This window comes from Puma concolor, chromosome A1 (assembly GCF_028749965.1).
Source record: "Puma concolor isolate L17-30 chromosome A1, mPumCon1.1.hap2, whole genome shotgun sequence".
NCBI lineage: Eukaryota > Metazoa > Chordata > Mammalia > Carnivora > Felidae > Puma > Puma concolor.
Genome location: NC_141667.1, coordinates 116,422,030 through 116,440,198, shown reverse-complemented (window position 1 = coordinate 116,440,198; position 18,169 = coordinate 116,422,030). Strand labels below are relative to the sequence as shown.

Below are 18,169 nucleotides of genomic sequence, written 5' to 3'. Positions count from 1 at the left end.
ATAGTGAATGAAGAGTAAACACATGACTTTGACTAACAGGGAAAGTAAAGTAGCACCATTCTGTTAGCTTTTAGTTCTGTAAACTATTGTGCACTGTGACTATCTGGCCCTAAATCATCTTATGCTGGAGTACTTTTCTCTCTACCATTTCTTAGTATGGTACACCTTAACACTTATGGACTTGACAGTCATTGTATAATTCCTATTATTGGCATACAGTTTGATTACCCAAAACCTTTATTAACTATTTTCTATGAGGCACTCAGGAAAGTTCAAGGACAGACAGGATCCTTCTTACAAACTTTCATAGAACTGTGAAGTATCTGTGAACTGCAGTTCATGATCCTTTTATGTAGTATATATAAAACTCTGTTTCTATTAAACGCTTTGCTGATATTAAGATGAATAAAAATGTAAGTTAAAAAAACCACACTCATAATGCCATAAAAATGTACTATGTAAGCAATAAAAGAATATAAACATGCATTTTTTTTCTTTACCTTCCATATGAGTTGCACAGATCTATAGCCATGAGTATGGGATGGCTCTATCTTATACCAGAAACTTGGTGCCTTGGATGGTCCTAAAGAAATGATATAAACTTTTTAAAATAAAAGTTTTTATCATAGCAGTAAAATATAATCCTGGAAATTATTCTCTTATTCTCTTACTTTGTTCTTATTCTTGCCATTCAATCACATGATGTATCTTTTTTTACATGTTTATGTATTTTGAGAGAGAGAAGAGAGACAAAGGGAGAATGGGGGAGGGGCAGAGAGAGTGGGAGAGAAAATCCCAAGCAGGTCCTGTGTGGTTAGCATGGAGCCGGATGCAGGGCTTGAACCCATGAACCGTGAGATCACGACCTGAGCTGAAATCAAGAGTCAGAAGCTCAACCGACAGCTCCACCCAGGAACCCCTAAACTAGCATTTTTCCCATTGCAGCACACCATGCCTGGGTCTTCCTTTATAGAGAAAGATAGCTTGATGATATAGATTAGAATGCGTTTTTTATGTTAAAATTGTAAAGCTACAAATATATCCTAAGGTATACCAAAAATGCATCACCATTTCTTGCTGCTAAAAATTAAACCGAAAAACCGTATTTAAATATACACTTAAAACCCCTAAATGTGGGGCACCTGGGTGCCTCAGTCGGTTGAGACTCTGACTTCGACTCAGGTCATGGGTTTAAGCCTCATGCTGGGCTTTTCATAGACAGCACAAGTCTTTGGATTCTTTGTCTCCCTCTCTGCACCCTCCCCCCACCAATCACATTCTCTCCCTCTCTCTCTCTCTCTCAAAAATAAATACACATTAAGAAAAAAAAAACCCTAAATGTATATATGAGAATACAAAAAATAATAAATTGAATAAATATGGGCTAAGTTTATTATCTTACGGTGGGATGACTGTTAACAGGGTATAATAAAAATGAATTCATAGTACTGTTGTGATAATCACCAAACATGTGAAAAATGAAAAAGCACTTTACAGGATCAGGGCGCGTGGGTGGCTCAGTCGTTTGAGCACCTGATTCTTGATTTCGGCTCAGGTCATGATCTCAAGGGTTCATGAGATCAAGTCCAACGTCTGGCTCTGTGCTGACAGTACGGAGGCTGCTAGGGATTCTCTCCCTCCCTCTCTCACTACCTCTCCCCTGCTTATATGTGCATGTGTGTGCTCTACCTCAAAATAAATAAATAAACTTATAAAACCAAATATCAAATGCCAGTAATTAGGTTTTCAAAATTCCTATAGGATCAACTGATTTTTCAAAAAAGGATCTGAGTAACAGCAAAACTGTGATGTGCTCATTATAAAGAGGTAATTACAGAGGACAAAACAAAGAGGAAAGACAGACAAGGGAGGCTGGGGAAAAGACTGCCAGTATAAGGGGTTCAAATAGATACACACGCATCAGTATACAAGAAATTATAAAAAAAATGTTATAGGCCAGAAAGATTTCCTAACATGAAAAGAACCTGGAGGCATCATTCATTAAGTTGAAGAAATGCTTATCTAAATGGCTCATAATTTTCTGGGTGTCTGTTTGATTTGACAAAGGTTATGTACCATCTCCCCAGAAAATGCATACAGGCACTAACTACAATATTTTGTCCACATTTTAAAGTAGTTCAGCAACCCCTGCCCCCCAAACTGACCCAACCAGTTTTCAAGACCTCTATGATGCCAGTTTAAGAATTCCTGGGGGCACCTGGGTGGCTCAGTTGGTTAAGTATCTGACTCTCGGTTTCGGCTCAGGTAATGATCTCACGGTTTTGTGAGTTCGGGCCCCACATTGGGCTCTGTGCTGACAGTGTGGAGTCTGCTTGGGATTCTCTCTCTGCCTCTCCCCTACTTGCGCTGTCTCGGTCTCTCTCTAAATAAATAAATAAACTTAAATTAAAAAAAAAAAAAAAAAAAAAGAATTCCCAGCCAAGACAGAGGAATCTGGTTGAGGACCCAACTCAGGACCCAATTCAGCAACAGCAGGATTGCTTTCTTTCATGTCATTTATGAGAATAAGAGAAAATTCTTAGTGGAGAGGGGTAGTTTACTATTCTGCCTTTTGAGATTGTCACTTCACCTATCTAAACTGCTAGTAGAGGGGCGCCTGGGTGGCGCAGTCGGTTAAGCGTCCGACTTCAGCCAGGTCACGATCTTGCGGTCCATGAGTTCGAGCCCCGCGTCAGGCTCTGGGCTGATGGCTCAGAGCCTGGAGCCTGCTTCCGATTCTGTGTCTTCCTCTCTCTCTGCCCCTCCCCCGTTCATGCTCTGTCTCTCTCTGTCCCAAAAATAAATAAACGTTGAAAAAAAATAAAATAAAAAAAAAAAAATAAACTGCTAGTAGAGCTGGAAGTGAAGGGATATAGGTGGTACAGAAGGTTTTAAAGCCATAGTTGTTGCTATTGACATCTAAAGGGTGAAACTAGAATGAAAAATGTTCAGAAAGAAAAATCTCTATGCCACAGGACTACTTCTTGATTGCTATACAATAAATAAGTAATGTTAGGTGTTTTGGGGAGGGGATCTTACCTTATAACATACACCCCTTTATAACTTTTGGATTGTGCACTATATGCCCTATATGATCATGGAGAGGAAAAAGGGAAAATGATAATAAACTAACCAACCTAAACTTTAGGATCCTTTTCTAGGGGTTTATTAAGTGATGGTAGGGAAAAAAATGAATAAAAATATAGTACAAATATATTTCTGATAGTGAGAGTCTACGGTATATTTTGTTAACGTTATTGACTCAGGATGATTTTCTAGTTAGGGATACTGTGAAACATTCCTTTTTAAATAAAATGTTTTGGATTTAACTGTTATGTCAATGGTTTTCTCAAGGTATCTAAAAAAAATTCCATGGTAATCTTCTTTCATTAGTAATCAAATAGAGTTATACAATCAATAATGCACATTTTATATCTTTATGTCCTTAAAAATAAAAGTGTAAAATATAAGTTTGAACAGAATGATCACAAAGTAAGAAGCAATGAGGTTTATACTATTAAGACCTGACACAAGTCATAGCCATAATTCCAAACCTTTACTTCTTCATGGATCTTAATTACTTACTGTCTTCATATGTGATCCCACTGGCTTCTTCACTCCAGTCACTCCAGAATCCTTTACCATCTTCCTTCATACAACGAATCCTAAACACATATTCTGTGAAAGGCTTAAGATCCTGGACAGTGAAAGAAGTTCTACTGGATGCTGTATCTTCAGGAGGAATCTGAAATCAAAGCAAACCAACCAACAAAAAAACCCCATGGAATTTATTATAAGTGTCCTAAATTCCATTAAGATCTTAGAAACTGATTTAATAAAAGAGAACTAACAAACAAACGCTGGAAAGAAATAAATGCAAGTCAAAAAGCAGTCAGAGTCAGTAAGTTAACAGATTTGGGAAGTATGGAACTATCTATTATTAATCCGTCCTTCCTTTTCTTGATTTTTATATCTTCCTTCCATGAAGCCTGTAACACATAGGGTCTCAGCAGGAAAGAGATGGCGTATTCCAATTAGACTTTAATTCATGAAGGGTTTACTAAAGGAAATATGGGTAGAGTGTAGGGAAAACTTAGGCAGTGGTCAGTACTCTGGGGCTTGTCACTGTTACCACCCCTAGCCCCAAAGGGACGAGGGGAAGTAGCAGAAACTGGGAGAGGAGGGTGAGACAGGGTTAACTTGACAGGACCAGTGACCTTAGGCTGAGAGACAGCAGCTCCAGGGAGGAAGCAGGGAAAATAAATATGCTCACTTCACTTCTCTCCTCTCTTGTGCTAGGCCCTCTTCCCCCTCCTCCCATTAATCACATTCACTAGGAAACCAGAGACAATGTGAACCCACAGATGAAATTCATACAGGTCAGCATTCCAAGACAAAGAGTAGGGTAGAGAAGAACAGAGTGTAACTCTGGATAGGCAAAATGAAGCCCAATCAAGAAAAATAAAAACTATCATTGCATATAAACTTGGTTTTCAGGAAACGAGAGAATAAAGATAAATGATTCTTTCTACTACTATGGGATTCCAATATTGAATACAAAAATAGGGGCCTTTTTTTCTATCAGTGAATTAAGATTCTATGTTATTAAAAATATTTTGAAGTTTAGGTATGTATCCTCTCTGTACAACATAAAGCATTAATCCATTTTTGTTTGTTGCTTTTTCTGGTTTTATTTTGAGCCCTTTAAGTGGAATGGAGAGCAGAAGTAGTAAGGTCATGGGCTCAAATCCCTTATGAACTCATTACTGCAATAAGAGAAAGCAAAAGCATACTGTTAGTGATAAATGAAATTACAACAAAGAATATTATGGGGAACACAAAGCTATGGTGACAGACATCCTTTTAAAAAGTTCTAAGTACTTCTTTTGGTGATAGCATCATCTCTGGGTACACTATTCTTTTCCTTTTCAGGCTTAGAAGTTCCCCAATATTCCTTCCTCTACTAAGAGGTTGACAAGCTTTCTAAAAAGGACTAGATAGTAAATATTTTAGGTTGTGGGCCAGATACTCTCTGTTCCAACTCAACTCGTCCACTGTGGCACAAAGTAGCCAAAGACAATATTAAAAAAAATGAGTGTGGCTTTGTTTATAAGAACAGATGGCAGGATGAAATTGGCCTCCAGATTTAGTTAAACCCTGCTCTCTACCTTTGCTATATAATCTCTTCATATACTCCCCCACTTAATTCTTCTTTTTTGTGTTCCTTTCACCTCCCACCAAAAATACTATTTCTTGCCACCCTACATCCCTTCCATACTTCATTTAAGGGCTACTGTACTCAGCAAGACTATATTTTCTATCCGAATGTCTTCCTGTTTGCCCTTGCATGAAATACAGATCAAGAAGAGGTGTGAAACAAAATATTACATATATTCACAACCTTAGTATATTGAGACTTTTAGGTTAGAGGGTTCTAAGACTATCTGCATAAACAGTAACTTGCAAGTTACCTGGCTCCAGGTTGAGGCATCTCTGGTCCTATATTGAATGTTATATTTCAGTCTTATAAAACTCTGAATACTTGAGTTGATCCATGTCAATTTTAAGATACTAGACAGTTCCTCTGAGTTGCTGACTGATAAATTATGTGGTGGATTGGGCTTCACTGAAGAATAAAATAAATCCGAATTTTTATCATTTTTACAACTTCTTATACAGACTCAAAATATACTTCTTATATTTCACTATATTGATTTACTCATACCATATGAACTAATTTTTCTGAAAACAGTACTTATGTCATACTATTATAATGAAAAGATAACGTTTCTGAAGAAATTTTAGTTTTCTTTGTCAATTTATTATGCTTGTTAATTTTTTCAGGTTCCAATATCAAAAGACAAATATTTATAGGCAAAGAAAAACACAATAAAAATGGACCCCACGTACCATGATTACTATGCTATAAATACTGTTTGGTAACTGCACAAATACCAGCAGATAACATTCAAAATAAAAACTGCTATGAGTGCAGTTGGATTATGGATATTTTTCTTTTTCCAAATTATTTTTAATGTTGATAAAATGAATTTGTAAAAGTCACTAAAATAATAAGTGGTTGTTTCTACATTAAAATTGAAAAACTAATTAATAAGCCATTAAATCTAATAAATTCTCAAATTCAGTGTTATAACTACCTTTATCTACAGGATCAAAATTTATATGATCTGATGTAACCTTCCCAAGGGCATTCTCTGCTTCTACCCAGACTTCAATGTTGACAAAATACACAGGAGAATAATCAACAGTGCATGAGGTGGGGGTGTCACGTTTTGTTTTACAATCAGCAAACTTCTCCGTTGCCCTAAATACAAAAATGGAAGAACCGGTCATTAAAAATAGATTTCAAAACATTAGAGTGAAAAATGTTATTTGATGAGACCCAGATTATTACTGCTTAAAATAAATGAATTATAAGTATGAAATAAATTGTTGATCATTAAAAACAAATAAATTTTCTCTAAAACTTGAGTTTGATTTATACCTTACAACACAAAATTATTTTCAAATTTTTACTCCAAGGACATTACATTTATAATACCATGCTCTATCTTCAGTGACCTGTCTCTAAAAATCTATTTCTTGTAATCTTACTACCGTTTCTTTCCATTTCTGAAACAGGATCCTTACTGTACCTGTGATGTCTTTCTTCAAGCACAGTATGCCTTTTCTAAGCACAGTACGTTATGAGGTGACAGGAAGATAGGGATAAGAATTTCTGTCACCCCAGAAAATTCCCTTAGCCTCTTTACGGTCAAACCCAGGCAACCACTTCCTAATTTTTATCACCAAAGTTTAAATGATACTATAATATTTACTCACCTATGTTTAAGTTATACATCAATTAAACACACACACACACACACACACACACACACACACACACACACTTTTTTTTTTTTAAATAGAAGGGTAAGTGAAATCCAAAACAAAACAGGTAACTTCCATGAATTACTGAGGTATACCTCCAACAGGATACTGTATATTATGTCAGTTAAAAAAATTCCTAAAAATCAAAAGCAAAATGAAATACATGAACTATGATGTTGAGTTGGTGCTATAACACAGAGAAAATTATTTTAAGTAACTTTAAGACAGCAATTTAACTATATCCTTAATGAAAGAAAAATAATCTTATAATGCTTAGTATTCCTATTGTTGATGCTGATATTGGCATTGTTATTCTGCAGCTCTTGTGTTTACTGTGAGTTAAAGCAAATGAATAATTATATTGGTGTTGTTGGAAACTAAGGTTTTCAGCAGCGAAGAAAGATGTAGATGTCAGATGAATGAAATTAAGTAAAAACAGTCCAGATTTTAAATCGGAAACATTGGTATTAGTTCATGATGTATTTTACCTTAAAGACACTTCCCAGTTCTTTCTGCCAAAAAAGCCAAGAAACAACAACCCAGTACCAGTAAGTTCCCCTAGCACCCAGAATGTAGTCCCGAAATGGTATTTCCCACTAAATGGAAACATGGCTACTTGGGAAATGGCTGATTCTAGGTCTGAGGCACGACATATGAACTTAGAAAATGAACTTGGAAAATCACATCATATCAGAAATGAAGAAAGCTGTCAAAGACTAATGAGTAAAGTCAAAGGAAGAGCCAACCTGAGGAAGTTCCTCTGAACCAAAATGGGACAATGTGAGTACCAAGAAAAATGGTAATGGACCGAAACACATCAAATATATTTAAATATGAATTCATAATGAAGCGATAAACCCTTCATTATTTACCTTTGGAGGATGCCAGGGAACTAAGTCATCATAAAACTAGTTGTAAAGGGAAAAATACCAATACCATTTTCCTTCTAAGAACTGTGTACCTAAGGGTAACCAATGATTGATCAAAGGAAGTTTTGAGTATATCCACTTTAAAAAAAAGATGGAATACCACTATTTTGTACCTCATGTACAAATAATGATCACTGATGATGGCTCAAACCTTTAAGTGAAACACTAACGGGAAGCAACACGGTTTAATTCCCAAAACAACCTGCTGAGTCATAAAAACCATTCACAGAAGAGTACATACTGTATGATTACATGACATTCAGAACAAGCAAAAATCTACAGTGAAGAAAATCTGACAGGTAGCTGCCCTGTGGGATGGGGTGAGACAGGGTGGTGGTTAGGACTGACTGGGAAGGAGCATAAGTGAACTTTTTGGGGGTATGATTATGTTTTAAATCTTGATATGAGTCTGAGTTACATAGCTGTATGTAGTAGCCAAAACTCACTGACTAATAATAAAGAATGTATTTTTAAGATGCACATAAATTTTATGAAAACACAAAAGCTATGGGTGACTGTCTAGTTAATTACATTTAATTAATGATGTAAACACTGAAGCGTGTAAGGGTGAAGTATACTAATTTCTGCAACTCACTTTGAAATGCATTAAAAAAGGTGAAAAGAAGGATGCATAGATACACATCTGTGTGATAAAACAAATACAGTAAAATGCTAATTGCAGGATTTAGGTGATGGGTCTGTATAAATGTTCACTGCAAAGTTCTTCCAGCTTTGATAAAAACTGCTGTCAAGAACAGTTTGTTTATAATCAATTTTTACTTGTGTCTGCAGAGTGTGTCAGTCATGTCAAAGCCAGGTCCAGTACACAAAACCTGTCTTTGCAAAAAAAAGAAAAAAAAAAAAAAGAAAAAGAAAAAAAGAATGGGAAATTTTATAATCAATGGATTGAGCTGACAACACACCTGAAACCACTGTTCAATCTTGGTATCAGAAAAGCAAAAATCCTCAACCAAAACATCTGTTAGATCTAATCAAGGAATTCAGTAAAGTTGTAGGATTCAAAATTAAAATACAAAAATCAGTAGCGGTATTTTTACACTTACAAAGAATTTTCTGAAAAAGAAATAAATTTACCCCATTTACAATAGCATCAAAAAAATAAAATAGAAATAAATTTAACTAGGGAGGTGAAAGATCTCTACTCTGAAAACTACAAGATACTAATGAAAGAAATCAAAGAAGACACAATAAGAAAGGTATTCTGTGTTTATGAATTCAAAGAATATTGTTAAAATGTTATCACTACCAAAAGCCATCTGTAGATTCAACGCAACCATTATCAAAATTCCAATGGCTTTTTTCTTTATACAAAAGTAGAGGAAAACACTCCTAAAATTTATGTGGAAACAGAAAAGACTTTGAATAGTCAAAGAAATCGACTTTTTTTTTCAAGTAAGTCTCAATTTTAATAAGATCCTCTACATACACATATGCTACTGAAAACTGAACTACCACAAAAAGTTTTTATTGTAATTCCAATTTTTGAAAACCAGAAAATCTAGCCTATGCACCCTGCCCTAATTATAATTATGCTCTAGCCAAACCACCCAATATTCTCTATATATTCCTCCTGTGCAAGTTACTTGGCTTCCAATTTGATGTTAGGTTTTCTTGTTTTTTTTTTTTTTTCTTTAAATGTTTTTATTTTTGAGAGAGTGTGTGTGAGCAGGGGAAGGGCACACACACACACACGCACACACACACACACAATCCGAAGCAGCTCCCAGCTGCCAGCACAGAGTCCTATTCTAGAAAGCTCTAGTCTGATTCCGAACCCAAATGAGCCACCCCGGAGCCCCATGTTAGATTAACCTATCTTAATGACTTCAGGCTTCTCAAACACATAAGCAACACTCAAAACCTATTAGTGCTTCCTTGGGTCATATCAAAAAGTGAAACTAAAGTATATTTAAGTCATTCAAATGCAAACTACAGGATTCCTCTCAAATTACAGGTATCAAGGTAGAAAAGACAAGACAGAGCTAATATCATAGATTGTCAAAATCAACTAATTATGCTAACTAATATTTGAGTAGGAAGCCAAGAATACCTGACAGAGAAGACCCTCTTCACAATAAATAGTGCTGGAATAACTGGATATTCACATACAAAAGAATGAAATTATACCCTTATCCTATACCATTCACAAAAATTAACTCAAAAAATTGAAGACTTAAATGTATGACCTCAAACCATGAAACTCTTAAAAGAAAACACAAGAATGAAGCTGCCTGACATGGATCTTGGAAAAGATTTTTTTGGATACGACACTCAAAGCCCAAGCAAAAATAAAAAATAGGTAGGCGGAACTACATAAACTAAAAATCTTCTGCACAGAAACCATCAACAGAGTGAAAAGACAACCTAAAGAACAGGAAAAAAATATGTGGAAACCACAGATCTGATAAGGGGTTAATATTCTTAATATATAAAGAACTCATCCAACTCAACAGCAAAAAACCAAATAACCCAAATAAAAAATTGACAAAAGACCTGACTAGATTTTTCTAAAAGATGATAAATGGAAGGGCGGCAGGTACATGAAAAGATGCTCAACATCACTTGTTATGAGAAGAATTTTAACTAAAACCATAATAAGATATCACCACATGCCTATTAGAAGGGCCATCTTCAAAAAGGTAAGAGATAATAAATGCTGGCCTGCATGTGGAGAAAAGGGAACTCATATGCACTGTTGGTGAAACTGAAAATTGCTACAGCCACTATGAAAAACATTATGTAGGATCCTAAAAAAATTAAAAATAAAACTACCACACATGATCCAGCAATTTCACTTCTGGGAATACATCCAAATGAATAAAAACTGCTAACTTGAAAAGATATCTGCACACACTGTTCACAGCAGCATTATTTGTAACAGCCAAAGTATGGAAACAATGTACGGGTCCATCAATGGATGAATGAATAAAGAAAGTGTGGTTTATATACACAATGGAATATTATTCAGCCATGAAAAACAAGGATCCCACTGATACATCATTTTCTTTCCTTTATTCACAATGCAACTCAAATTTTAAAGTTTTTTTCTGGATGCAATAAAAGGGAAAAATCAGCAATTTTCAAAAACTTTTGTAACCACAAATAACATATAATTTGCATACTATCCAAGACATTTACAATCTAAATTAGATGACAAATAACAAACCCAAGCAAAAAGTATGGACATGGACATAATAAAAGACTGGTGACTAAAAAATTAATCTTTTCCTTGTTTGCAACAACAGGGATAGACCTTGAAGGCATTATGCTAAGTGACATAAGAGAAAGAAAAATACTTATTATCTCACTTATTTGTGGAATCTAAAACAAACAAACAACAAGATAAAACTCACCCAAAAAAGAGATCAAATCTGTGGTTACCAAAGGCGGTGGGAGGAGCGAGGGGAAATTGGAGGAAGGTAATCAAAAGGTACAAACTTCTAGTTTTAAGATACTAAGTACTAGGGATATAATGTACAACATGACCATAGCCAACACTACTGTATGATACACAAGGAAGATGTTGAATAAATCTTATAAGTTACCACAAGGAGAAATTTTTTTTCCTCTTTAAAAAAATTATACCAATATGAAAAGTTGGATGTTAGATAAACCTATTGTGGTAATCATTTCACAGTACATGTAAATCAAACCACCACGCTATGCGCCTTAAACTTACACAGTGATGTATATCAATTATTTCACAATAGGACTGGAAAAGATAAAAATGACTGTCAGAAATAGTAGACATAAATTGTCTAACTGCTTATTACTCCAGTTTAAATCAAGATAAAAGGTGGTGTGTACCTTTAGGAAAAAAAAGCAAAGAGGAAAAAGAGAAAAAGAGTCAAACACTATGTGGTGGTTCCTGACTGGAGGTATACACCACCCTTACAAATTACTTTGGAAAAAAAAAAAAAAGAAAGAAAAAGATACCACACACAAATCTGATTGTCTAGATGTAACAGCAATTTTTAGGATGGCACAAAGGAACATGTTAAACAATGTGTAACTGCAACTTTAACAACTGAATTGCAAAGAAGAAGAAAGAAGAGAAAACCAGGTGGAACCTATGGTAAAGACAAACTTATAAAACGTTATTAATTTGCAATGCATAGAGATTATTTAGATTGTGATTTGAACACATGTAAAAATATATACGTATATTCATGACAGAGCACAGGTGATACAGTCAAAGATAATGTCATAGTGTATGACAGATGGTAGCTATGCTTATGGTGAGCACTGCACAAGGTATACAGAATTTGAATCACTATATTGTACAGCTCAAACTATTTTAAAACTGTGTCAACTATACTAAAAAAGTATTAAAAAGATGTATATACTTATATATCATGAGACATGATACTAACTGAAAATGCAATGATATACTGAAGTATTTTCAATTCTATTGCAGTATAATAATGGTATGTAGTTATGGGTACTTTAAAAAAAAAAGTTTACTCAGTTTTGAGAGACAGAGCGTGAACAGGGGAAAGGGAGAAAGGGAGAGGGAGACACAGAATTGGAAGCAGGCTCCAGGCTCTGAGCTGTCAGTGCAGAGCCCAACACGGGGCTCAAACTCATGAACAGTGAGATCATAACCTGAGCTGAAGTTGGCTGCTTAAACTGACTGGGCTACCCAGGTGCCCCGGTAGTTATGGGTCTTAAAAAAGGGTCCTTATCTTTTTTAGAGATATGTACTGAAATATTTATGGATGAGATGATATGATGTCTGAGATTTTAAGATAATCTGGGGTGGGATATATATAAGATTGGTTATGAGGTGATCATTACTAAAGCTGGATGATAAACACAATGGGGATTTATTATACTATTCTTTCCACTTTTAAATGTTTCAGATGTTCTAAAATAAAAGCTTAAACAAATGTCTAAAAATCTGAGACACCTGGGTGGCTCAGTGGGTTAAGTGTCCAACTCTTGACTTTGGCTCAGGTGAGAAGTTCGAGTCTCACATAGGGCTCTATGCTGACAATATAAAGCCTGCTTGGCTCTCCCTCTTTCTCTGCCCCTTCCCTGCTTGTGCTCTCGCTTGCTGACTCTCAAAACAAACAAACAAATAAACAAACAAGCATTAAAATGAAAAAATGTTTAGAATTTTGCATTTAATATTTCTACTTGAAGAAATAAAAACTCCAGCACAAATGACTAGTTTACTAAATTTAACATACAAAAAACAAGAACAACTTGCCATTCAGATTTTAAAGTGAAGTTTGTTTCCAGGTATGTTTCCCTTCCAGGATCCCATTGACACATCATTTTCTTTCCTTCATTTACAATGCAACTCAAGTTTTTAGGTTTTTCTGGAGGCACTAATAGGGAAAAATCAGCAAATTTCAAAAAGCTTTTTGACCAGAAATAACATACAATTTATATATTACCCAAGATATTTAAAACCTAAATGAGATGATAAATTAACAAACCTAAGCAAAAAGTATAGAAGACTGATGACTAAAAAACGAATCTTTTCTATTTGCACTCATACTTTTTAGATTAAATAATACATATTTTCTATAATAACTGTCATAACTCATATGTTTCAAATTAATTGTCTACACAAAAGCAATTTTCATTTATAACTGGATATCCATATTAACTGATTTCTCCATGAAGTTTATTTTAATAATACTGCATATGTTATTAAAGGCAATTAAATGGAAACAAAATTAATTATATTTCTCTTCCTATTACTTTCTAAAACTCTGCTGGAGGAAAAGCAAATCCCAAAATTATGGTTTTGGGTATCCATAAATTTGATAATCCACTCTTGGGTCACACTAAGTTTATTTACTCTGACATAGGACTTTCTCCAGTATTTCTTCACTTTCGCCAGTTAGTTGCTTTATATGTGCATCTTCTCGGCAATTAAGGGATACTGAAAGTTACTATGACTACATTCATAAACTTCAACAATGTTTTGTGGGTCTCATGTCAAAACATTTTTTTAGAAAACTGATGGATACCTGACTTTCATAAAAGAGAAAACTTATGTTACTCTTCAGGCTTTTTGTATATTATTAATGCAAATATAGTTCCGCTTCAAAACTTATTTTTTTTAATTAATTATGTCCAAAAGTCACTAAGCCAACAGACTGCCACATTTCATAAAATCCAACAGACATTACAAATGTAATTCAACAGTCATAACAAAGTCTGAAATAAGGCAAAAACAAAACTTACAGCCTGAAATTATTCTGATTCCATAAACATTCTGATCAATCTGTCCAAATGTACGAATGTTGCAAGTGAGTTGAATATTTAATAACGATATATCTGTAAATGTGACACTAGATGCTGTTCTGTTTATGATGGTATATTGTTCTTTAGGAACAGTAACATGGTTTGTTTTCCAGAAAATGTAATTAGCATTTACATGAAAATAATCCATGCATTTTTCCTTTAGCACACAAACTGCAGTGAAATTAGAACCAAGTTGTACAACTGGAGATTCAGGTTTGATATGACCACATGGCTCTAGAAGTTCACCTGAAAAGGAACAACAGAAAATATAAAAATGGACTGAATCATTCTGGTACAAAATGGTATTTTATATCAAAGCAGTCCCTCAATATTGAATAAATTATCTCTAAAGACAGGAAAAAAGGAACATACAGTAAAAAAAAAAAACAAAACATGGCCAGAATTCAATGCCTAAATTTGTAAAGAAATACACAAATTATAAGGCTAATGAAAAGAAAAATGTATGTAAGCTTCAGCCCTTTTGATAGTTATTCCAACTTTACTTTAGGAAACACAGACTGCCTGCAGCATGATTCAGACTTATTCCACCACCAATCCTGTTCCTTGATTCAGACCCAAGGTCTAAATTAAACCCTCCAGAAAAGAGGCAGTGGTAGGTTCTGCTCTCCAGTCCTGATGGTGTTGGGCGGGTAGATGGGGGCAGGGAAGATAGTATGCATGTTCATTTAACAAAATTCAGACAACAAAGTAAACAGCAAGGGAACAAAAAAACCATGGAGACTAAAACAAGATGACCAAATATATGTTTTAGCAGTAAGTATATGGGATAAAATCCCATATTAAAAAACAAAAAAATCAGACTGCATGAAAAAATAACTATACCACAACTATATGCTTTAACTATACTCAATTCCACGCGGATGACAACTAAATCCCTATCTCCAGCTCTAACTTCCTACTGTTTTCAATAGCTTGAAATACATACCCATGTGAGATTTTCTGTAAGTACTCTAAGGTGAACATATCTAAAGATATATGTACCACAGTTCCCTTTAAACTTATTATTTCTCTATCTCTGCTCAGAGCACCATGTGCATCCAGTGATCTAGGCCAGATACCCTGCAGTCACCTTCAATGTCTCTAATTAGATTCCTCCAACTTCCAACTTAACAACACTGCATTGAGTCTTGTTGGTTCCAGATTCTTAATATGTTTATCAACTACTTTCTTACCAGCCCTATTTTGTCTGCTGAAGCTCAGGCCATTACACCACGGCCTGACCTCCTTCCAGTTTATCCTGCATACTACTACCCGAGTTACTATTCAAAATGATCATGCTATTTCCCTATTTTAAATTATTTAATGGTTTCCTGCTACCATCAACATAAAATTCCCAACTACTTGGCATGATTCTAGCCTCACTGCCTAGAAATGTAAGGCAGCTTTCCCTAGAAAATCCCATTTGCCAATGGGTTCTTGGGTGGTTACCTATCCTAACTGAGCTTCAGTTTTTTTCACTTGGAAAATGAAGTTACTAAACAAGTGTTTCTGAGATTAAAAATTACTTATATAAAACATCTATCTCAATGCCTGATATTCAACAGTCCACCAATAAATGGCAGCCTATCATCATTATTATTAATCTCCAGAGACAATCAAGTCACACTGATAGGGTCTGGAAGGTTCTCTCAAAGTCATCAGGAAGAATTAAAAACAGTTTTTTTGCAGTCAAAACTGTACTCCAAAATGGAATCCTGGACTCTCATAAAGCCTATAATGCCCAGAGTAGGAATGTGTATTTCTTTGTTTCAAAACTCATAATGTGGGATGTTTACATGACCTTGCTATTATTTATTTATGTTTACAGTAAGTCCCAGTGCATTACTCTAAACTTCCAATTGTATGGAACTTCATCTTGTGGGGTACTAACAAGTTACTCTGATAGTGGGCCAGTCCTTACAAATCCCTAGACCTCACTTTATTCCTTGGTAAAATCACTCCTATTTTACTTTCTCTAAAGTAATTATAAGGAACAGTAAGTACACAATACACTTTACAGAACTACATGAGACACAACTACAGGCTCAGTATTAATACTTTTTAAACACACAAAATAAGAGAAATACCAGAAATGAACAAATGTTCCAAAGTGAAATACAGGTTCATTAAAATCATCCTATGCTAAATTAATACCATTTTTACAGGGCTACCAGGTTATCTGAGATTAAATTGTTTAGAAAGAAAGCATTTTAATTTTTAAGCAACTGAGAAAGTTAGTTGGGGTAATTACATAGACAAGATGAAGAAATGTGGATTAGAATATACTATAACATGTAATATAGCATGAACATTACAAAACTGTTATTTGGTTGTTCCTGAGTTACAAAAACAGAAATTCCATTGGTTCAAACTAAATTGAATCTTAATTGGTTGATTACTCAAATATAAAAAATACTACAAGAAAAGTCAGCGTGAGAAAGGTCTTGAGTAGGCTCAAGTGCCTGCTCTTAGCCCTTGTGCCAGATTGTATTTTCCAAACATGGTCACACCTATATATTTATCCCATCCCACGTGCTCTTCTTACAATGTGACTGATACTCCTTCCACAAAGAAATGGGGTCAACTCCTGCCCTCGGATCTGTGTGGGTACTAATGGCCCTCCGATCTGCCTCAGCTAATGGAGTGTACTATGTGACTTCCAAGGCTAGATCATTAAATGAATACAACTTTTGACTAGCTCTCTTTTTCTCTTTTAGAACATTTGTCCTTGGAACCCAGCCACATGTTGCGGGTGAGCCAAGGTCACATGGGGAGACTACATGCACTGTTCTGGCCAACAAGCCCAGCAAAGTCCTCAAACTACAGCCAGCATCAACACCAGACATATAAATGAATGTGCCTTCACATGATTCTAGTTCCCAATCTTAGAATACTCCAACTGAGGTCCCAGATATCATACAGCAAAGATGAACAGTCCAGCTATTTTATTCATGACACACAAACCGTGAGAAATAATAATGATTGCCATTTTAAGCCTAAAGTTTTAGAGTAATTTGTGAAACAGCAATAACGTGGTCCTGTTATTCTGAACATATTTATTGATAACTTGGCAGAAAACAGAGAGACATCCACACTTATCAAATTAGCAAAGGACAAGACTATGAAGGATTGACAACGCTTTGGATCATAATGTTAGGATTAAAATTATATTGAAAAAATAGACCAGTAGGCTAAAACCAAGATAATGAACTATGCCAGAGAGGAAAATACCTCCCATTCAGGCTGATATGAAATAAATACAGGGTAAGGGAGAAATGGCTTAAAAGTAATTCATGTGAAAATAACTTAAGAATTTTCACTGGCTAGTAGCTTAATATGAAACTACAGTCCATCTTAGCTGGAAAAAACTATGTTGATTGAATAAAAATGATGTTTAGATCAAAGTAAATTATAAAATTACTATACTCAGACCAAGTCCAGTTTTGGTACATTAAATTCACTTTTTTAAGTGTATTTTATTCGAACCTCAATAATAATTATATAATTACTATCCTTTTTATAATGTTTACTATGGGCCAGGCACCGTCCAGATGCCTTCTGTATAATAATTCATTTAATCTCCATAATAACCCTAGGAGTTAGGAACCATTATTATTCCCATCTCATAGATCAGGAAACTGAGGCACAGATTAAGCAACTGGCCAAAGTCCTACAGCTGGTAAGTGTGAGAGGTGGGATGGTCTAGTATTTTGAAGGTGCTATGGGCAACCAAAGGAAGAATGAGAAGTGTAATCAGCATGTACAGGGTTAGAAGCCAAGGCTGTAAAAAATAATTAGGATAACTGCGTAAGTTCAATTTGGGGAAGAGAGGCCTCAAGAGACACATAAACACAGTTCTTCAATATGTGAAGAGTTGAACAGTGGGAAGAGAAAGTGGGAGTAGTCTAGAACTAGGGTTAATGGGAAAACATTTCAAGGAGAAAAATTTGGGCTTCAGAATAAGGAAAGATTTCTCAAATAGCAACAATTTTCAAAATAAGCTTTATGTCACTTAAAGTGTTCAAAAAGAGCTGCATTCCTAGATTTAGAAAGGGGATGATTTATAG

The 18,169-nt window shown here is 35.0% G+C and overlaps 1 protein-coding gene across 5 annotated transcripts in view; it reads right to left on the bottom strand.

Annotated features, from left to right (window-relative positions):
• The window catches only part of IL6ST (interleukin 6 cytokine family signal transducer), a 55,410-nt gene that overhangs the window by 15,738 nt on the left and 21,503 nt on the right, over positions 1-18,169 (bottom strand). For all 5 annotated transcript variants that reach the window (XM_086700739.1, XM_086700744.1, XM_025924090.2 and 2 more), the window contains 6 exons: positions 14,043-14,348; positions 13,054-13,174; positions 6,159-6,325; positions 5,472-5,626; positions 3,586-3,745; positions 501-583 (listed from right to left, as the gene is read on the bottom strand). In XM_086700739.1, coding sequence (XP_086556865.1) covers positions 501-583; positions 3,586-3,745; positions 5,472-5,626; positions 6,159-6,325; positions 13,054-13,174; positions 14,043-14,348 — 992 coding nt within the window. The remainder of the gene's footprint in view (positions 1-500; positions 584-3,585; positions 3,746-5,471; positions 5,627-6,158; positions 6,326-13,053; positions 13,175-14,042; positions 14,349-18,169) is intronic.